We start from the raw sequence: 23,134 nt of genomic DNA, 5'->3' as shown, positions 1-23,134 counted from the left end.
ACAAGTCTATGACGATAAATAGTGATTTCAGTGCATCTTCAGAGAGACTTAAGAAGTTTCTTCTATGCAACATTTCAAATCCCTACACAGTTATATAAGCTACATGTAGAAACATTTTGATCAGATATGCAAGTGCATGAGAATAGTAACAGGGATGAATTTTAAGCAGCAGGCCACAACTTTATTAAACATGGTTCCCTTTTCCTGTGTTATCTGGCCCATCTCCCCATACTAGACATTTAAGTGAATGTAGTGCAGGGCTACAGGGCACCTGACCCCCTTCTGACAACAAAAATTACTACACGACCCCAGAAGGGAGGCCAAAGCCCCACTGCCCCGAGATGGGGGTGTGTGTGTCAAAGCTGAAGCCCAAGGGCTTCATCACCGGGTTGGGGGCCTGTAACCTGACCCCCGCCACCCAGGGCTGAAGCCCGCGGGATTTGATTTGGGCCCCGGGGCAGTAGGGCTTGGCCCCCAGCAAGTCTAATGCAAGCACTGGCAACCCCATTAGAACAGGGTTGCGACCCACTTTGGGCTCCCAACCCACAGTTTGAGAACTGCTGATATAGTCCATGGCTCAGCGTAGATGTTCCACTGCCTCCCCCTAGTATTCAGTTCACTCTGCTGAATCCTATCACTTTCACCCTTGTGAAAGGAAGAGAAGGTACCAGTGAGGGTTCTTGGTTATTAGACTTCAAGTCTCCCCTTTTCACATAGGACATAGGTCTAACAGTGAAATCTCCAGTCCCTTTTTTCTGGGTACTGTCCCTTTAGTCTTTTATTCATGCTGGACACTTGCTGCAAGTTGCAATGAACTAAACATTCATACAATTTTTAAATTAAATTTCTAAATCCTATTCATAACCTAACCTAATTCTGTCCCCCGATGCTACGAGGAAGGTAAAAAATCCTACCAGGCTTCAGACAGTTTGGCCTCATTAGGAAAAATTATTTCCTCAGCCCTAAAACAGGTGATAAGTGAGACCCACTGCAACATAAAAACACAGTTTCTATACTGGCGATCTCATTACTCTCTGTGCTCTTCCGTAATGGAGTATATGTTGCATTAATTAAGCACAATGCTACTTTAGCACTATCTGATCTACTAAAACAATCATAAGTTGTTTAACAATAGAGATCAAATACTCAGGAATGGTCAGCCATGCAGGTGAACTGATTGGCTAACCATTCTTGCAGCTTTTTATTTTTTAATAGAAAAAGACGTGTTGGTTTAGGCAATAGAAAGAACAATCCTGTGCAATTGTTTGAGGGAGAAAATTGTGTAGCAATACTTTAAAGAGGGCAGAACTTGCCAAGAAACAAGCTGTATTAATTTTCATGGAGGTCTCTTACTATTGTTGTTGTTTATATAGCACCCAAAAGAGTACTAGGTACCACTAGTATAAATAGGAGGATATAGCCTTGGGCCCAAAGAGTTCACAGTCTGGTTTCAGATGTGATGAAGGTGGGCAACTGTAATAGCAAGAGAGTTGAAGAAAGAGGTGTTTCAGCAACAAGATAACATGTTTACTCAGCAAGGCAAATGCACATCTTGTTGGAGGTATTCAGAAGTTCAAATAAATAAATAAATGTTTGATTTATTTCCTTTATACATATTGCTGAAGTGGCTTATCTTCTAGCATGTTGGTGTAGATTGTCATATAAATTCTATACAGGAATTCAGTCTCCTTAAGAAAAAGTCTCTATCCACCAAAGTTCTTTTACAAAAAGATTCTTAACTAGGTAAAAATGCACAAATTCAAAAGCAGAAGTTTTTTTTGGATTCGGGCTTTAACACATAGCCTGCTCCCAGTGAAACCCACACAGTGCAGAGTCAAGACACAACATGAGTAAGAAAACTCCATCTGAGCAATGGTAGAAAACATGCTTGAAAATAAAAATCATAAAACTTGTTTGATCAATATAAATAACAGGGATGACAAACTAACCTTCCAAGTAAACAACCTGAAAGATCAGATGAAAACAGTAGAGGATTATTCTTCTTTGAGTGGTTGCAAATGTGTATTCTGCTTGTGGGCATTCATGGTAAGTGCACTGCAGTTGGAGACTTTTTTCCTATAACAGTGCCCACTGGGGCAGCATATGTGCTGTTTACCTTCTCTTGGTCCTCCTGTGGCTATATAAGGGTGGTGCCTCCCTGATCAGTTCCTTCTTACTACCAATAGTCTTAGTTGGAGACCCCTGTGCATGAGTCTTCTCCTTGCAGTTTTTCTTCTCTGCATCACAATTGTGTTTCTGGGCCTCATCATGTAAATAGTCTTAATAGTTAGTACTCATAGTTTAGAGCTCCTTGTTGGTTTACTTCATTTTTTATAATAATTTGTAGTGCTTAGCACTCTGGTGTAGCATTCTCTGGACTCTTAGAGCACTGCCTATCATGCAGGATTTCAGTCCCCAGCAGTGTCCCCAATATTTGCTGCTTGCTATGCCTAGTGGAAGGTCACATTAAGAAAAAGTGTTATATCTGCCATTACTTCAAAAAGAGAATGCAGATTTCAAGAAACCTTCTCTTGAAGCAGCATTTCTTGGAACAGGTTATGAGGCTTGCATGGGGGCCAGGACTTTCATCAGCCAGTGGGACCATCTACCTTCTGCCATCTTCCACCTTGATGGTAGTATTGAACAGATCCGCTGATTCTGATCACTTCCTAAGAAGGGGAAGGAGGTTAAGTCCATTAATAGTTATTAGTCAGAATGGGTAAGGAATGGTTTCCCTAGCTTCTGTTTGTCAGAGGGTGGAGATGGATGGTAGGAGAGAGATCACTTGATGATTACCTGTTAGGTTCATTCCCTCTGGGGCACCTGGCATTGGCCACTGTCGGTAGACAGGATACTGGGCTAGATGGACCTTTGGTCTGATCCAGTACAGTTGTTCTTATGTTCTTAGTTGATCTGCATCTCCTGGGGTACGTCAGAAGGGGATCCACAGAACAGACTAGGGAAGTTTAAGTTGAGGGGAGATTAATTATCATCTTCATCAAAGATATGTGCACAAGACTGGTACCCAGGACAGAGATTGACTGTCTCTCTGTTTTTCCCTGGTACTCAGCTGGGAGAAACCTGGTACTGTGACTGACTTATTCTGCCTGTTTGTCCCAGCCTCCCCACTAACTCAGGAGATGGGTGTGTGAAAGGTTGTTTCCAAGTCCTCAGCTTCGATAGCTTCAGGGGTGGAGTTGCTACCATTGATAGCTTTGGGACTGATGAAAAAAGCTGGCAGCTTCCTTATTGCAGAGGCCTGCAGGAATGGTAGCAATATGTTCCTCATCCTTGGCATGCTGTACATCCCAAATTTGGTACCCAGGTACCCTTTGGAACCAGCACCACTCTACCATGGTCTTCAGCACTGGTAATGGAATAGGCATTCCTCCTTCCAGATGGATTTTCCAGTACTGACAAGGGCCCTGACCCTGGAACAGACTTTTTCAATCTCTCATTGAATGATAAATAAATTGGGTTATTATGTGGTCTCACTTTGGTGAGCACCACTGATGCTGATGGTCAATTCAGAGGGCTTGTGATGGGATGTATTAGGCCCAGAGGCCTCTGATGGAGGCCTTGTGGTCCTATCACACCCATCCCATAATGGAGCAGTAATTAAGTCTTCCAGGCTGCCTAGAGTGGCTGTGGGGAAGAAGCCAATCAGAGAGGCGGCAGGGAACAGCCAATCAGGGCCCAGCGGACCCATATAAAAGAAGTTGCAGTACCTGAGAAGAGTCAATTGCTGCTTGGAGCTGAAGGAGTGAGGATTGTGTTCCTTGCTGGCTGAAGGAATGGCAGGACCATGGACAGATCAGTTGCTTGAAATCACTGGGGGAACAAGAGAAAGCTCCTGGCTGGCTGCTGGGGCTGAGTAAAAGACTTCAGCGGTAAGGGTGAAACATTTGTTGGTCTGTGGGTAAGTGGCCCAGGGAACTGTAGCAGCATAGTGAGTAGTTACAAGGGATACAGAAGTATGTGGCTGCTATTCATAGGATCCCTAGGCTTGGACCTGGAGTAGTGGGTGGTCCTGGATCCTTTCACCAGCAGATGCTAGGGAAGTGGCTAAAGCCCTGAGGAAGGGAGTTGAGAAGCGGCTGAATATTGAATAGTAAATACATCCAGAAGGAGATCTAATAGTTTAGTGGAGAGCTGGGACTAGAAAGCCCAGAGCAGGTAAAGACAGTGTCTCCAGGAAGGAAGCCCTGGGGGTATGGCCCCATACCAGAGTTGGGAGTTTTTAAAGACTGAGCCCCAGGAGGGCTACAGACACTGATCAATGGATGGGTACTGGGATAGGCCCTTGTTGGACTGTAAATCCAGGAGGAGTCTGTTTTGTTTCACGTACAGACTGTGTGAGAGACTCGGCTGGAGCGCTGAGTCATTGAAAACCCACATGAGAAACCTCCGATAGAGGTCGCTGCAGACTAAGAGAGTGAAGGTCCATGCACCAGGCCAGGGAGCGCTCACAAAATATCCAAGGTATCCTAGAGTATCTGCTATACCTGAAATTATCAGGCCTGCCATTGAGTTCTCTGAGGGTGCACCTTGTGGTGATCTCAGCTATCTAGCCCCTGGCTTGGAACCACATAGCAAAGAATAGGATATGATGGGCAACGTTGGAGGAGTCTGTTTCTTTACCTCCCATTCCTTCATGAGGACAGGAAACAATGGGAGATGGGTGGAAGGTAGGGATGTAAAAGGTTAACCAGTTAGCATTAGCCTTACTGTTAACCAACCTTAACCATTAACATCAATGGCCACGCAGTGGCGGGAGGGACCCCAGACTTGGCTGGGCTGGCCTGGTGGAGGGACCCAGCCCTGGCTGTGCTGTGCCAGCCAGCCTGCAAGACCCCAGCCCAAGCTGGACCTGCAGGACTCCAGCCTGGCAGCACCGCACCAGACATCTAGAGCAACCCCAGCCCTTGCCATGCCGCACCGGCGGGACACCAACCCCAGCCGCACCAGCCCGTGGAGCAAGACCCCAGCCCTGAGTGGGCCAGAGTGTCCCCAGACCTAGCTGCCTGCACCGGCTGGCCGGAGGAACCCCAGCCCCTGCCGTGCCAGGCCGGCCAGAGTGACCTCAGTTAACAGTTAACCAGTTAAATGATATTTTAATCATTTAACCAGTTAACTTTTAAAATCAATATTAAGATCCTAGTTGGAGGTGTGAGGTTTTTCCCAGGCGTTATTGAGGAGTGGCTCAGAGCCATTATTGTGGTTCTGTTATGTAGGGGGAATACTCGGGGTATCAAAGCCATCAGCTTTTTTAGCTGTCTTTGCCACAATAGTGACACAAAATGGCTATTGCAGGAGCCAGCACAGGTGCTGATTTTCCAAAGTGCTGGGGGGTGCTCAACCCGCAGCTTTGATCCAGGCCCCGCCCCCACTCCATCTCTTCCTCCAAGGCCAAACCCTGCCTCTTCCCGTCCAGCTCCGCCCCCTCCCTTGAGCATCCTTGCTCCCACCTCCTCCCTCCAAGCCTCCTGCGCACCGTGAAACAGCGGTATGTGGTGGGTGGGAGGCACAGGGAGGCACTGATCCATACACAGGGCCTGCCAGTGGGCAAGAGGCACTGGGGGAAGGGAGAGGTTCTGATAGGGGGCTGCCGGTGGCCACCCTGGAGCACTCATGGAGTCGGCACCTATGGGAGCCAGGATCTGACCCCGATACTGTTGTTAGTCCCAAAATATAAGCAAAAAGAGCTCCCTCCTGTAAACAAATTTTCGTGGAAATTGGATCAGAGGTTGTCCTGTTGTATCCAATCATCATCAAGATAAAGAAACAATGAATAATGTATTGAGACAGACTATCTGCTGAAAACTTGATATACAGATACAGGAAGTAAAAGGAGTAATATTAGTGATTGCAGCAGACTCTGACACAGAGCTGTAATAAGGTCCTAATTCTGGACTCATATTTTTTGTGGAGCTTTATGAAAAGAACATTTCTGTACTTCATACTATGATTTTCAATGGAATACAGTAAATATATGAATTTTTTTGGAGGGAACACTTTTATTTTCTTTCATTACAATTGTAATTCTTGGAAACTTTATGTTTGAATACTGAGTAAAATCAATTTCTTCATAAGGTCGTCTGTGTTAACAAATTTATAGATGGCATAGTTAAGGAGTTCTCAGATTTCTCTTACTGATGTACATGTACCATCCCTTACCTCCCTCTCTCATGAAGTGGACAATCTGTAATAATATATGTTCATTCTCATCTCCTTTTTTATTTTATATTTCAACTGAAATTGAAAATATTTTGTAAGGTATTTCTGATATTTTCATATGTACAGTTTCCAAAAATGTGTAGATATAATGATATTTATAGCACTCTATATTTTAGATTGGCTTTCTTTTATGTCAGTGTATATTGTACTTTTCCAGTGCTGAAAAATCAGTGTCTGTATATAATAATAATAATATTAATAATTAATAATAGCTAAAATAAAATGTTATATTTACTTATTAACTTCAAAAACTATTAAAGGATGTTGCTACCCTTAATACCTTTAGCTGAAGACTTCTTTCTTGTTCTTAGACAACATGAAAACATTTATTTTTCTGTAGGTCTTGCTCAAATTTAAATAACAATAATTGAAGTCAGTGGGAGTGAGGACTTTACGGTTTGACTCCAGAAGCTAAAGCATTTGTTAAACATATTGCAAATCACCAAATCTGTAGGATATAATATAATTTAATATGTATCTTTTTCATTCTAATAGGTCATAAAGCTAGCTTTTGAAGAATTTGAACTGGAAAGAGGATATGACACCCTGACTGTAGGGGATGCTGGGAAAGTGGGAGACACCAGAACAGTGTTGTATGTGTAAGTACACTTCTTAAACAGTTACGATTTGGTATTTATTAGCATTCACATTGATTTTCTATGTTCTATATATATTAAAATTAGTGACTCAGAAATATGGTTTGCTATGAAGTATGCCTGTTAGATCACAAGTCTGAAACCATATCACTGAACAGAAGCTCAAGAATTCATGTACACACAGCTGAAAGAGAAATTTAAAAGCAATAAAGTATAAATAAATCTTACCAAAAAAAGTAAATTGAATAAAAGAATACTTTGTCAGCCTTCCTGAGTCATGTACCAATAATGGACATTTACATGATGATACAGTGTCTGGAAAAGAACTACCACTTTGCCATGTCTCAAGATTCCTGAGTTTATGCCAATTTTTAGCAGTTCAGTGCTGCAATCTCTTTTTAAAAAATAATGCAAAATCCCACCACCTGTAAGGGAACTGCTGGTGAGTCAGCTACAGTAGAAGATATATGTACACAATCTCTCAAACGAGAAAAAAGTTACCTCTACAGTAACTGTTGTTCTTTGAGATGAGCTGTGCATATACATTCCACGATCCTCTCCCCTACCCCACTACTTTGCCATTACTTAGACAACAGTACAAAGGAATGGAGAAGGAGGCAGCAGCCCACCCTTTTTATGCCCTTGGTTCTGAGCATGAGTAGAGGGGGTGGTACCATGGCCTAGTGACACTGCTGACAAAAGTCTCCAACTCTAGTACATTGGGTGTACATACACCAGCAGAGGAATGTATAAGTGCACTACTTGTCTTGAAGAACAGTTACTGTCAATTAGGTTACCAACTATACACATCCATGATTTGAATCATAAACAGGTGAAAAAGGAATGTTACAAATTCAAACTGAAATTTCAAATTTAATATAGTACCAAAAAATCAGAGATAAATAAATTCTAATTTTTGTTTCAAAGCCTGGGATGTGGTGTATAAGAGAGAGATATAAAGGGGCTTTTAGTTAATAGGATTTGACTGTATCTGATAACTTTTAGGACATTTATAAAACTTTCCTACCATAAAGAATGAAGGTAAAGTATTTTTAAAAAATAGATGTATATCACAAGCAGAATTCCTGTAGCAAGGCAGGGAGAAGATGAGTCCAAGAAGTCTACTAGTGATCTTACTATGCAAATCTAATTTCCCTAGGAAGCATTTACATAGCATGGTAGTGGGTGTTACAGAAAAAGGCAGAAAGGGTCTGCTCATTTGTATGAGGCCTCCAACCACTAAGCAGCATCATGCATCCTGGAGGAAAAGCAGTTGCACTTCTTTCCTCCCCCACCCTCTGCCAATAAGGTGATTATTTTTATGTTTAGTGTGGAACCTTTGTGCTGTCAGCATATGAGGTAACAGCAGAAGTCTCTTCCTTCTACATCAAAACACTTTCATTAGTTAACACCAGGAACATCTGAACTACACAGAACACCCTGCATTCAAATCTATACCACACAGCCCAGTGTAACTGATCTTTCTAGAGAATATGAAAAGGGAATATGCACTGTGGATTTCCTCCCTTTTGTTTTAAAATGGGTAGATATAAAGGGTCTAACCTTAGTGCATTATAGACACAGTTACTAATAGTTTCATCATAATTGAAGGGGCTAATATCAAAATGTCAAAGTAATTTTATCATCAAAACTTTCCATTAGTTGGTGTTAATACCTCCTTTTGTAATAAAAGAGATTTGAGCAGTGCCTTTCAAGCTTTTTATGATTTCTAAGGAATGAGGCACCTTACAGTGAAGTTTCCATTAAGGTGGTTTAATTTATAAGCTCTTAAAATATAATGCAAGGACCTTATGCTGACCAGCCTGGACAGCCTAAAGGCCAAATATTTATGGAAGTCTCTTTAAAACATCAACTACAAAAACTCATGGTCATGTCTACCTTTCTAGTAGTGATGAAAGATCACTAGGTTTAGAGTCCTGTTAGGCTAATTATGCAAAAATAAGTGCTTATCTGAACCCAAACTAAAACTTTAAGCCTTTTGAGTCTTTCCTTACCGCACAATTTATCTTCTGTAAATATACAAACAAGCCAGCTCCTCAAAAGCTACTGAATCCCAACCCAACTACTGGAATTGGAGGGAGGGGGAATGAAGTGCCCACTTAATTGCTTCCCCTCACTGCAACATTCATAAATGCTAGCTAATTCTAGGATGTGGGGAAAGAAATAGAGCAAGATGCCTATTCATCCCTCCAATGGAAAGAGCTATAAGGAGGGATTGGGATTGGATGACCTCCCTCCCTGACCCCAGAAGACTTGTACGGAAAGTGATGCATGGGAAGAAATAGGCTGCCCAGCTGTCTTTGGAGATGACCTATCCATTGTAATGACAATCTGCAAATCTGTCCCTAATATACAATTCATATCATAGTTTGGTTATTCAGATCATGATTTTCCTAGTGCATCATTGTGACCTATTGCTCAGGTCATCCAGAACTGTGAGCCATTACGTTACCACTCCACCTCAGCAAGAGTGAGTTTTGCTGTGACTAAACTATGTCTCCACTTCCTGGCACAGCAGCTTGTCTGCCTTTCCAGAAAACGCTTCAGGACTCTGCCAGTCCAAACCTTGCTCTACGCATAGCAATCAGTGAACCCAAATTCCTGAGTTCCCCAGAAATATCTTTCTGGAGTGTCCAGTCACTCTGAGTGGACTGTCACAGAAGTTATTAAGTTCGCTGCATCCAAAGAGACAGGACCCAAACAGCCTGTTAGGTTAGCTAAAGACTGCCCTTTCACTTCTAGATAATAGCACTGAGGGTTTTTTTGTAATAAAAGAAGTTTATTAACAAACCACATATGTTTAAGTGATTTCAAATAAGAGTGAAAGAGCTGTGAAAGGTTACAAATAATGACTTTCTAATGACTAAAACTTAACTTTAGCAAGTTACAATCTGTCTAAGCAGGTTTCTTACCTATATACTCAGTTTCAAAGATTTCAGCCCCTTTGGTTGAAAGATCAACCTTTCTTAAATTTCAAGAGCTCTAGCCTCTTTTGTCTCTCAGGCGATAGAAAGCCATTTTGGCATCTATTTCTGCTTATATTTTCCAAAGTCCATTTTCTGTATTTTAAGAGCCATAACGTTTAATCAAAAACACTTCGGCCATTCTGAGAATGAGGTTAGGAAAACTTATGTTGTTTTGCCAATGTTAAAATTTTGTATAACATTTTCATTAAGAAGGTTTGGAGCAGTGATTTAAAGTAGTGTGTGTCTGTAGGGGTTAGGGTTACTCAGAGATGGGAGTGGTGACTTTTACTGTCCACCCAATTTTGGCCAAGTTATAAGTCTCTGACTATCTCTGTTTCACATGTTCAGTAGAGGCTGGTAGCTAAATTCTCTGAAGATTCTATTTGCAACAAGCATGTTGCTTCCCAGGGCTGCAGGCACTTAGGAGAACTTTCCTTGTAATTTCTCCTCCTTTTTGCTGGGGGTCACTATAATGCCACACACCAAGCCTGAGATTGGGGTGAGGCACTCTCCAATGCTCATAATATTTCATGAATTGAACCAACATATTGGGCTTCAGTGCTTTTATACTTTTTGGTGGGATTATTCCTTCAAAAACTCTTGCATGTGTTTTATTAAATTTTAGTTTAATAGCTTTACTAATTCAAACTCTTTTCTGACTTTGATGACAAAGAACGATGAACAATTTTAATTGTTTCCTTGGTGCCAATAGTATGAAATCAGGAATTGGTGAGCCAAAACCCAGCACATTAAGTCATCTATTTGAAAAAGGCACAATGTCTTCATGTATTAGTTTCCATAAAGTAAAAATAAAAATCAGTTTTCTGCACTTGAATTCATAAAACTGCTTGATTATCTCCTATGTTCCATCACAAAGATATTTTTATATAATCCATGATCCTTTTCTTCTCTTCATGCACAGTTTAGAAAACTAATGGAAGTTTAAAAAAAATCTCAACCTTCCTAATATTTAAAGAACAGCCAAGCTTCTTCTTTTTTTTTTTTTTCTCTGCACATAGCTGGGAAACACATTTTAGTTTTAATTAATCTTATTTTATATGGTATTTAGAAAAGGTAAAAGTGAGAAGAGTATGTTTTTGTTTTGTTTTGTTAGTTAGTTTATTTTTTAGGGGTTGTAGGATATGGAGGGAAGGATTTTTAGTGGTGTTGGATTATTTCATTTTTTATCTTCCGGTTAGTTGAGTGCCTAGGAAGCTGATACAATGAAACTCAAAGTAAAAATAGAGCCACGCTGAACTGAGGATATCTATGGACACTAGCTGCATATAGCAGCATCAACAGCAAAGCTTCAGAGTGTTAGCATGCCATATGGGTGCAATTAAATATACAAATAGCATAGGTCATCTGTCACCTGTGAAGAATAGAGCGTTACTGTCAAACTCAGTCTGTCTCTGTACAAGAGGAAGAATACTTGCAAAATCAATGAAAGGTCAGCCAGTCCGAGGGGAAAATTGCTTTAATGTATTGAGAACTCAAGAAATGGCTGAGACTGAGTTCTGTTAGAAATTTTTACTTCATAATGGAATTTAGTATTGCTGATGTAGAGATCATTGACTTATAAAATACTTAACTCACTTTATGCTAACTGAGCTGCAGTTTGTGTAATATATTTTTATAAAATCTCCAAAAATATACAGTGTTTGTTGAACAATACTGTACACAATAAAATAAGTCAAAGAGAAAAAATAGAGGGTAAAGTTTAAAACATTTTTTAAAAAGAATATGGAATCTTGATGGTGATTATTATAACAATAATAATTAATATTACAATAGCAGCCAAAGGACCTCAGTCAGGATAGGATCCCCTTTTTGCTAGGTGATGGACAAATGGTAGACATAGTCCTTGCTCCAAATATTTTACAGTCTAATTAAGAGAGGATGCAACAAGTGTAACAAACAATAGGAGGGAAGTGGGAAAGGGAGCCAGAGGTTAAAAATAGGAATATCATATGGCTACATACGCTAAAAATATACACAGGTGATGGTTCCAAAATATTTATAGGTTTCTTATTAACATTTCCAAATTTCTCTGTCAAAATTGTAACACTTCCCCTCCATTCCCTTGCAGCCTGGAAAAAGTGACCCTAGATTCACTGAGGTTTTATATTATTTCATTTGTCTTTGTTTTCCTTTCTGTGTAGCCTGTCCCCAACTGCCCAGCTAAGTAACATTATTAGTTTTTAGAAAACAAACCAACAAAATTATCCCACCTACTTCAGATATTAAGCTCCTTTCCTCTAAATAAGCACCCCATACCCCACAGAGTGTCTGCCTACTAGAGATGTCATTTTCTTTCCTTCTATAGGTCCCAGCAGGCACCAGGTGCAAAATAACACAGTCTTGTGCTCAGTTATAGACCTTGTACCTTGATATCACTGTGATTTGCAATTACATAGGTGCCATTGGTGGCCTGCTCGCTACCTAATAGCTTCTTCCAAATCTTATAAAAAAGGACATCATAGTGATTTGTAATTTAAATTGACATAGAAATTATCTATATGGGGGATGACTCTCACCTGCTTTTACTTTGGCAGCATTTTACACCCTCTTTACCCAAGTATAAAACATTACACAAAGTGTAATGTGATAATCAGCACACAGATCATATCATCCACCACAGAAATAAAATCCACTCTAGGGCAAATCTAATCTACTGAGGAATACTTCTTAGTTTGTTGCACTCCTGTGTACTGTTCTGATTCTGTGATAGTGGTACTGATGAGATTCAGATATGTAAAATCAAACAGCAGGAGTAACTTCAAAAACCAAAACAAACCTTGGAAGTATTTCTTACATGGAGTTTATCTCCCTCCAGCACCAATTATACCCTAGAATTAACTTTCTCCTCATTGTTAACTGCCATTAGCAGTAATGAGAGCTCAAGGAATAGAATCAGACCTCTTGTATAATATTTCACATAACAATTTCTGGTTAGTTAGTAACTCCCATAGGATCCTTCCAGACAATAAGTGGTATATAATGGATTTCCTACTCCTTTGTACATACAGTTTTGAGTCCACTCTGCCTTCAGTGTGTACAATAATTCCTTTCACTACCTGCCAAGAAGTATTGCTGCTTGTGTTATTGCAAATGGAATCATCAACCTAGAACATAGATGCCAGTCTTTTTTTTCACAATACCTTTCCAAATTATTTTCCTATCAGAATGTTCTGTATAGGGCATCAGCCAAAGCCCAGCCATATTTACCTTCAAAGTAAACATTTTCGAAAGAAAAATATTTAATATTTCCTTTCATTAAATATATACATTTGATACATCTGCCGGTCTACTGTGGGTTCTTTGTCTCTGGGCAAATTATGCTGTTAGGAACAAACCAATCACTGTCTAGATCAGGTTTGAACTTTTGATAAATCCTGTACTTCCCTCAGTACAAACAGGATGTTGCCAATCCTCCCATATTTACACTTTTTTTTAATACACAAAATTCAGTTGATTTCACTTACATTTCTGAATCAGCTCTTTCTCTAGACTTTTCTCTGATGAGAAGGTTAAAGATATTTTCTCTTCTTGGCAGAGGAATTCTAATGAAATTCTTCCATCAAACAAGGAGCAAAGAATCCTGTGGCACCTTATAGACTAACAGACGTTTTGGAGCATGAGCTTTCGTGGGTGAATACCCACTTCCTCAGATGCATGTAGTGGAAATTTCCAGGGGCAGGTATATATATGCTAGCAAGCAAGCTAGAGATAACGAGGTCAGTTCAATCAGGGAGGATGAGGCCCTGTTCTAGCAGTTGAGGTGTGAAAACCAAGAGAGGAGAAACTGGTTCTGTAGTTGGCAAGCCATTCACAGTCTTTGTTCAGTCCTGAGCTGATGGTGTCAAATTTGCAGATGAACTGAAGCTCAGCAGTTTCTCTTTGAAGTCTGGTCCTGAAGTATTTTTGCTGCAGGATGGCCACCTTAAGGTCTGCTATAGTGTGGCCAGGGAGGTTGAAGTGCTCTCCTACAGGTTTTTGTATATTGCCATTCCTAATGTCTGATTTGTGTCCATTTATCCTTTTCTGTAGAGTCTGTCCAGTTTGGCCGATGTACATAGCAGAGGGGCATTGCTGGCATATGATGGCGTATATTACATTGGTGGATGTGCAGGTGAATGAACCAGTGATGGTGTGGCTGATCTGGTTAGGTCCTGTGATGGTGTCGCTGGTGTAGATATGTGGGCAGAGCTGGCATCGAGGTTTGTTGCATGGATTGGTTCCTGAGCTAGAGTTGTTACGGTGCGGTGTGCAGTTACTGGTGAGAATATGTTTCACGTTGGCAGGTTGCCTGTGGGCAAGGACTAGCCTGCCACCCAAGGCCTGTGAAAGTGTGGGATCATTGTCCAGGATGGGTTGTAGATCCTTGATGATGTGTTGGAGGGGTTTTAGCTGGGGGCTGTATGTGATGGCCAGTGGAGTCCTGTTGGTTTCTTTCTTGGGTTTGTCTTGCAGTAGGAGGCTTCTGGGTACACGTCTGGCTCTGTTGATCTGTTTCCTTATTTCCTCGTGCGGGTATTGTAGTTTTGAGAATGCTTGGTGGAGATTTTGTAGGAGTTGGTCTCTGTCTGAGGGGTAGAGCAAATGCGGTTGTACCTCAGTGCTTGGCTGTAGACAATGGATCGTGTGATGTGTCCGGGATGGAAGCTGGAGGCATGAAGGTAGGCATAGCGGTCGGTAGGTTTTCGATATAGAGTGGTGTTAATGTGACCATCACTTATTTGCACCATGGTGTCAAGAAAGTGGACCTCCCGTGTAGATTGGTCCAGGCTGAGGTTGATGGTGGGGTGGAAGCTGTTGAAATCGTAGTGGAATTTTTCCAGAGTCTCCTTCCCATGGGTCCAGATGATGAAGATGTCATCAATGTAGCGTAGGTAGAGAAGGGGTGTGAGTGGACGAGAGCTGAGGAAGCATTGTTCCAGGTCGGCCATAAAGATATTGGCATATTGTGGGGCCATGCGGGTGCCCATAGCAGTGCCACTGATCTGGAGATATATATTGTCATCAAATTTGAAATAGTTGTGTGTAAGTATAAAGGCACAGAGCTCAGCAGCCAGTTGTGCTGTGGCATCATCAGGGATAGTGTTCCTGACAGCTTGTATTCCATCTATGTGTGGGATGTTTGTGTAGAGAGCCTCTACATCCATGGTGGCTAGGATGGTGTTTTCTGGGAGGTGACCAATACATTGTAGTTTCCTCAGGAAATCAGTGGTGTCACGGAGATAGCTGGGAGTGCTGGTGGCATAGGGTCTGAGTAGAGAGTCCATATATCCAGACAGTCCTTCAGTGAGAGTGCCAATGCCCGAGATGATGGGGCGTCCAGGATTTCCGGGTTTATGGATCTTGGGTAGTACATAGAATAACTCTGGTCGGCGCTCTAGGGGTATGTTGATTTCTTCTGGTGTTAGTGTAGGGAGTGTCCTGAGTAGATGCAGTAGTTTCTTAGTGTATTCCTCAGTGGGATCTGAGGGAAGTGGCCTGTAGAATTTGGTATTGGAGAGTTGTCTGGCGGCCTCCTTTTGGAAATCAGACCTGTTCATGATGACAACAGCACCTCCTTTATCAGCCTCTTTGATGATAATGTCAGGGTGGTTTCTGAGGCTGTGGATGGCATTGCTCAAACTCCTCCAATGCATCATCAAGGATCTACAACCCATCCTGGACAATGATCCCACACTTTCACAGGCCTTGGGTGGCAGGCCAGTCCGTGCCCACAGACAACCTGCCAACCTGAAACATATTCTCACCAGTTAACTGCACACCGCACCATAATAACTCTAGCTCAGGAACCAATCCATGCAACAAACCTCGATGCCAGCTCTGCCCACATATCTACACCAGCGACACCATCACAGGACCTAACCAGATCAGCCACACCATCACTGGTTCATTCACCTGCACATCCACCGATGTAATATACGCCATCATATGCCAGCAATGCCCCTCTGCTATGTACATCGGCCAAACTGGACAGTCTCTACGGAAAAGGATAAATGGACACAAATCAGACATTAGGAATGGCAGTATACAAACACCTGTAGAAGAGCACTTCAGCCTCCCTGGCCACACTATAGCAGACCTTAAGGTGGCCATCCTGCAGCAAAAAAACTTCAGGACCAGACTTCAAAGAGAAACTGCTGAGCTTCAGTTCATCTGCAAATTTGACACCATCAGCTCAGGACTGAACAAAGACTGTGAATGGCTTGCCAACTACAGAACCAGTTTCTCCTCTCTTGGTTTTCACACCTCAACTGCTAGAACAGGGCCTCATCCTCCCTGATTGAACTGACCTCGTTATCTCTAGCTTGCTTGCTAGCATATATATACCTGCCCCTGGAAATTTCCACTACATGCATCTGAGGAAGTGGGTATTCACCCACGAAAGCTCATGCTCCAAAACGTCTGTTAGTCTATAAGGTGCCACAGGATTCTTTGCTGCTTTTACAGATCCAGACTAACACGGTTACCCCTCTGATACTTTCCATCAAACAGTTTTTCAAAATGGCTGACCTGGAAAAGAGAGTTTTGTGGCTGGAGTAGCACTTTAGGCAGTGTTCTACATTCTGTTCTCCTTCCTATCACTATGTTGAGGGGAATTAAAAAATATATATATTTTCTGAAAGTAAGCTTTTTACTCAGCATTAAACTATACTGTTAGCAACAGGCGCCTGGCCCTAAACAATAGCAAGGAACAACAACAACATTACTTTGCTCATGGAAAACCAACAGTTAAATTAGGCAGTAAATGGCAGCACCTAAATACTGTGAGCAGTAGTCAAAGTGGCAGAAAAAGAAAGAAATCTGTAAACTCATCTACACTCTCAAGACAGAAAAGTAGATAGTCTGACAAGACTACATTTACAACCCCTTGAAGACTTTCAGCTACTTTCAAGACTGTGAAGTTCCAGAGATGCAATTAGGCTTTTTCAAAGGAAGTTGGAACCTACCTATCTAGTTGCATTTTGGAATAGAGGTTCCTTTCTCCTTAAGTAGGCCTATCTGCACACCAAATTTCTAGTATCAGCCTAATCTGAGGATTAATTTTCCAAATGTGGTAAATGCCAATCCTTTTTCCCTAGATGAGAGATCTCTTTAGACTGCTGAGTAGTGGAAATTGTCCATCAAGTCTATCCTACAGAACTTAAACAATTATTTATAGTTACTTTCACAGTCTGCATAACCTTATCTCTCTTGCATCTATTGAAGACGTGAACCCTATTGTTAGTCCCTGAGAGAGACTACACAGTTATTACTTGCTATTTTTTGGTTGCTTATTCCAAAAAGTTCCACTTGCTCCAGTGCTATTCTGAATCTTAAAACTCAGAACAGGGTTTACCAAAAGAAAACACAGAAATGAAAACATACACTTTACTGGTCTTGCATCAATTATCACAATAATATTTATAAGAAAAAAGAGTCTTACATGTCTACTGAAAAAAGCTGCCTAACTGAAGAAAATTCCAAGCCATTCCAAAATGATTCCCAGTTCATGGATCGTTGGGACTCTAATCACCATCACACTCATCAAGATATTAATTAAAATAAGAGACGCAAGAAAACAAGGTTTCATGTGCACACAAAGTTTCTATGAAACTCTTGACTCACTCAAAGTCAATCACTAAGTTTATGAATCTCTTGCATAGCATCTACTGCTCAGTCACTATGGTGATGGGCCCTGGAGAAAGTTCACACAAACAGAGGCTTTTCTTGAATGATATTTCAAAGTATGCTTCCATAAAGATTCCTTACACTTTATATTGGCATCCCAGCTCACAGCATTAACACTACTCCTAGTCTTTTAATCTTTAGTGCTGTGAAAACAGATTTTTATGAACTGTCAGAATATTGAAGAGCAGTGATCGCTACAGATGGAAATGCTCTTAGACTAAGCCTGAATCTGCACTGCAAAGCAACAGAGCTCAAACCTTGGGTCCCAGCTTGACTGTGGCGCAAACCCTCCACTGCCACAGGGTCCTAGGACCCAAAGTCTGAATCAGAGGGATTTGTGTGTAAATGGAGGGGGTGTTTGGTCTCAGGCCTGAATGTGAGGCTGAGCCTGCACTTGTGCTTACCTTGCAGTGTAGATGTACCCTAAGGGGACTACATCTCATCTCTTATTTCATGAGGACAATAGATACTCCAAAACAGAATCATGCATATCACTTGACTTGAAATCAGGCCATCTATCTAGCCACCATATAAATTCAGAACTTATCAAATTGCTGCATTGTGGTTATGATAACTCTGACTATAATGTTGTCTATCTACATGATAAAGGAGAGCAAGATTAACCAATGTTTACAAGGAATTTCTCCCTTTCTTCTCAAATATGTAGAAAAAAAATTAGCTAGAGTTCTCCATATCAAAGAATAAATCTGCCAATGTGGACACAAGAACAAATGGATATAAACTAGCCATCAACAAGTTCAGGCTCAAAATTAGGCAAAGGTTTCTAACCATAAAAGGAGTGAAGTTCTGGAGCAGCCTTCCAATGGAAGCAATAGGGGGCGGAAAGCTAACTGGCTCCAAGACTGAGCTTAAATTTATGGAGAAGATGATATGATAGGACTGCCTACAGTGGCATGTGGCGCATTGGTGACTGCCAGTAGCAAAAATCTCTAACACCTGGAGATGGGACAGTAGATGGAGAGGGCTTTGAGTTACTGAAGAGACTACTTTCACAGGTATCTGCCTGGTGGGTGTTGCTCACATTGCCAGTCTGTTAGAGCCTGAGAATCTGAGCCAGGGGAAAATTCCTTCCTGACCCCAAATATAGCAAAGACCTTTGTTTTTTTTTTACCTTCCTCTGCAGCATGGGATACAAGTCACTAGCAGATTTAAACTAGTGTAAACAGTGAAATCTTTGTAACTTGAAGTCTTTTAATTATGATTTGAGGACTTCAGTAACTCAGCCGGAGGTTAGGGGTCTATTTCAGGAGTGCGTGGGTAAGCTATGCAGGATGTCAGACTAGATTATCATGATTGTGCCTTCTGACCTCAAAGTCTATATATATATATATATATATTAATCTTATCACATAAAGGAGAAAATCTGAAACTCATTCGTGGACCATGAGAGAACACCAAAAGACTGCATTTGAATTTCTTTGCCGTGGGCTGGGGTGGGGAATATCTATGCCTTATCTGAGTTGCTGACGAAATCATTTCACTTCAGAACAACTCTAAACCAGGCTGATTTGGAAAATCAAGAACCAACTATACTAACTAAATATACTACAGGGAATTAGTTGAAACTTTGCAGTTAACTTTCAATGACTCCAACAGTAATCCTTGTTTTCCAGAATATAACTAATCCAATTGTTGTTGGTCAGAGAAATCATTTAGAGAGAGTGCAACCAAAGTAAAACAGATTTTACAATTACTTCAAAATGGATTATAATTAGAAATAAGACTAGTTTTCTGAAGATCTGTCTTTCAGCAATAGCCAGCTGTGACCAGGGTCCCCGTGGGGGCCAGCTGAGGTCTCTCAATTAGGGTGAACTGCAAAGAATGGGGCAGATAATCCCCAATCTGGTGGATATTTTCAATACTTAGATTTACCAAACCAGAAGAAAAAAAGCTTCTTTATTACCTCAGTGGTTGCCCAGAAGCCAACAACACAGTTCCCTTGAATTTACCCTGTTGTAAACAGATAGTTAAGGGTTACTGCCTCTTTTAACTGTAAAGGGTTAAGAAGTTCACCTAGCCTAGCTGACACCTGACCAGAGGAACCAATGGGGGACAGGATGTTTCAAAAGGAAGGAGGGAAGTTTCCTTTGTCTTAGTTTCACTTTCAGCCAGAGTGGAAAAGGTGAAGGAACCAGCCTCTTATCAGAGTAGTACGTTTTAGAAAAGAATAAATAGGTTTATGTTTATTTTCTTTTATGACTTTGTCTTTGTGCAATTAGAGGAATAATCAAATTGGGAATTCCTTTGTGTACTAAGTTTTTGCCCAGGGGAACATCCTCTGTGTTTTGAATCTGTTGTCTATGAGAGTAGCTGGTATGTTAATCTCTCCCAGAGTTTTTTTTTTCCTTTTGCCTTTCTTTTCTTTAATTAAGTCTTATTTTTAAGAACCTGATTGATTTTTCCTGGTGTTATGATCCAAGGGGATTGGATCTGGAATCACCAGGAACTGATGGGAAAGGAGGGGGATGGTTAAATTCTCCTTGTGTTAAGATCCAAGGGGTTGGATCGGTGTTCACCAGGAAATTGGTGAAGAAGTCTCTCAAGACTACCCAAGGAAGGGAGTTAGTATTTGGGAGTGGTGGCAGCAAAACCAGATCTAAGCTGGTAATTCAGTTTAGGAGTTCACATGCAGGTCCCCATATCTTCACTCTAAAGTCCAGAGTGGGGGTGAAACCTATGACAGACCTTGACTCAGGACTCCATCCAGGTACCCAAGTCAAATATAATAAAGATTTCTGAAAATCTTATTTCATCCATATAAAAGAAAAGGTTCTACCAATCCCAAAAGATCGGGCACATTACTGCCTAGGTTCTTACCTAAATACACGCTTATGCCAATTATTAGTAACTAAACTAAAATTTATTAAAAAAGAAAAGAGAGAATATGGTTAAAAGATCAATATACATACAGACATGAGTTAACTTCTTGAGGTTCAGATTCATAGCAGAGATTCTGATCTTTGTAGTTGCAAAGAGTTCCTTTAGAATTTAGTCCATGGGTTATAATCCAATATCACTTTCAGGGAGTACCGGCATAACTGGGATCTCAATCTGGTACCTCAAACTTCCCCTGATTAATGTTAAGCAGATCTGAGATACAAAGGATTGGAACCCAAACATCTTATACAATTTCAAGCCTTCTTTGATAAGTTGGAGTCCCTCAGGGAACAACAGGTAATTAGGGTGATTTTGAAGAAAGTCCATCACTGGTACTTAGCTATATGAATTAACATAAGGCAATTGCCTGTTCCTTCACCATTCGCAGATGATTTGCTATGCATTTCAAAGAGATGAATACAGCGATATCACATGTTTATAGTACATTTAAATTCTAGGATGTTCTTTTGATCTCTGAATTAACAGAATGCAGTATAGAGAGGGACTGTTGAATACATTGTTGACCACTACACATACATATGTAAATACATAAAAATATAAACATTATCTTATTTGAGTAATTTATTTTGCAAGATGCTTAACACTTTCTGGCCATACATCGCACCTAGGGCTGTGTGCGGGTGGGCAAGTTGGGCAATTTGCCCTGGGCCCCGCGAGCCGCTCTGGGTTTTCAGCAGCAGGCCCTTCATTCGCTCCAGATCTTCAGTGGTGGGTCCTTCAGTGCAGCAGAAGACTCAGAGCGAGTGAAGGACCCGCCGCTGAAGTGCTGCCAAACCCTCAGAGTGCTGCCCGGTGAGTACAAGCGCCACAAGCAGCAGGGAAAAGAAAGCCATGATCGGCGGCACTTAGGCTGCTCTACCACCGCTACTTCATTCTTCATCGGCAATTTGGTGGTGGGTCCTTCCCTCTGAGAGGAACCTGCTGCTGAATTGCTTGCAAAGACCTGGCCCTGCCTCAGGCCCCCTGAATCCTCTGGGCGGCCCTGGTCACACCAGCATAACAGGATCAGGCAGACTAAGTGGCACCTCTTCTAATCCTCAGTTTTTGGGCAGTGCCTGTCTTCAGTAAGAAACCAGATCATAGATTCCCCTCTGAAACCTTTAAAGGGGTCCTGGGAGGAGTTCACTGCCTTAATGGAAATCGCACTTCTTTGTTCTAGAGATGAACTCAATATGATAAAAACATTTGAATTTAAAAAAAAACACCACATTTTTAAAGCTATTCACTTATTGTGTACTAGAATAAATAAGGGGAAAAAACCCTTTAGAAGCGAAGTCAATTTTTGCCTATTTCTAGTAAATGTTTAACTTCTTCAAAAATATTTATCCTTTCCATGCAAACTCACTGCCCCCTTAAAGTTTCTGCTTTCAGACCAACAGTGATTCTGTATCTGAAATATTATTGGCATTTTTGCAACTTTGGGAAAATTCCAAAAGATCCCAGGAGTAGGAGCTTACTCATTGCTAAAAGCAAGATTGCTCTCAGGGCCGGCTTTAGGACAATTCCACCAATTCCCCTGAATCGGGTCCCATGCCTAAGAGGGCCCTGCACCCAATGAGAATCTCTTCCCTTGCTAGAGGCGCCTTTTTAATTTTACTCATCCTAGAGGCGCCTTTTTAATTTTACTCATCTGGCTGCGCGCTGGGTCTTCAGCAGCACTTCGGCAGTGGGTCCTTCGCTTGCTCTGGGTCTTCGGCGGCACTTTGGCGGTGGGTCCTTCAGTGCCTCTGAAGACCTGGAGCGAGTGAAGGACCCGCCACCGAAGTGCTGCCGAAGACTTGGAGCACCGCCCAGTGAGTACAAGCCCCACGTGTTTTTTTACATGTGTGTGTTTGTTTTTTTCTTTTCTTTTCGGTCATCCCTGCCAGGGCCCTGTCAAAACTGTTCGAATTGGGCCCTGCACTTCCTAAAGCCAGTCCTGATTGCTCTGGTTCTGCCTTCTAGTCAGGGCCGGCTCCAAGCACCAGCACAGCCAGCAGGTGCTTGGGGTGGCCAATGGAAAGGGGTGGCACGTCCGGTTCTTTGGCGGCAATTTGACATCAAGTCCCTCAGTCCCTCTCGGAGGGAAAGACCTGCCACCGAATTGCCACCGAAGAATGAAGCGGCGGTGATAGAGTTGCCACCGAATGCCGCCGATCACGGCTTCCCCCCCACCCCTCCGCTTAGGGTGACAAAAACGCTGGAGCCGGCCCTGCTTCTAGTCTCCACAAAAACAGTGTACCTGAAGTAGCTTTGGAAGACATGGATGCTAGGAGATAATTAATGATCAGGTAAAGCAAAATATTTTTAAATGTGTGCAGATGATGTGATTAGCACAAACATCAGTTATAACAACATGCAAATTAAAATATAACTGATTTCACAAACTTATTTTGAAAGTAAAATGGCAAAGCCACATGGATATGCTTTCTAATATTTCCAAAAAGTCACCAAATTTGTGATCTGGCAGATAAGCAAGGAAAGTAATTTGAAGAGTCAAAGCCCTAAGTCATTTCAACAATTCTTTCTCTGCAAACCCCTAAGAGGTCAAATAATCTGGGGAATATTAGCAAGAGAGCTGTTGTGGTAAAACACAAGGAGGGAGGAGAGCTCTGAAAAGTTGGGCTTGGTGGTACAGATAAGGGAAAAGTTGTGGAAGTATGAAACCCAGTGCTTGAGGATGCCACACACCGCGCACACAGCCAAATATTACAGGCGCCTCAACCCAGC

General features: G+C 41.6%; 1 protein-coding gene across 2 annotated transcripts in view; it reads left to right on the top strand.

Moving 5' to 3' along the window:
* CSMD1 (CUB and Sushi multiple domains 1) overlaps positions 1 to 23,134 on the top strand; it is a 2,060,432-nt gene that overhangs the window by 1,455,467 nt on the left and 581,831 nt on the right. For both annotated transcript variants that reach the window (XM_030555566.1, XM_030555565.1), the window contains exon 11: positions 6,733 to 6,836. In XM_030555566.1, coding sequence (XP_030411426.1) covers positions 6,733 to 6,836 — 104 coding nt within the window. The remainder of the gene's footprint in view (positions 1 to 6,732; positions 6,837 to 23,134) is intronic.

This window comes from Gopherus evgoodei, chromosome 3 (assembly GCF_007399415.2).
Source record: "Gopherus evgoodei ecotype Sinaloan lineage chromosome 3, rGopEvg1_v1.p, whole genome shotgun sequence".
In the NCBI taxonomy this organism is placed as follows: Eukaryota; Metazoa; Chordata; order Testudines; family Testudinidae; genus Gopherus; species Gopherus evgoodei.
Note: the sequence above shows the minus strand (reverse complement) of the source record. Positions and strands in the feature narration are given on the sequence as shown.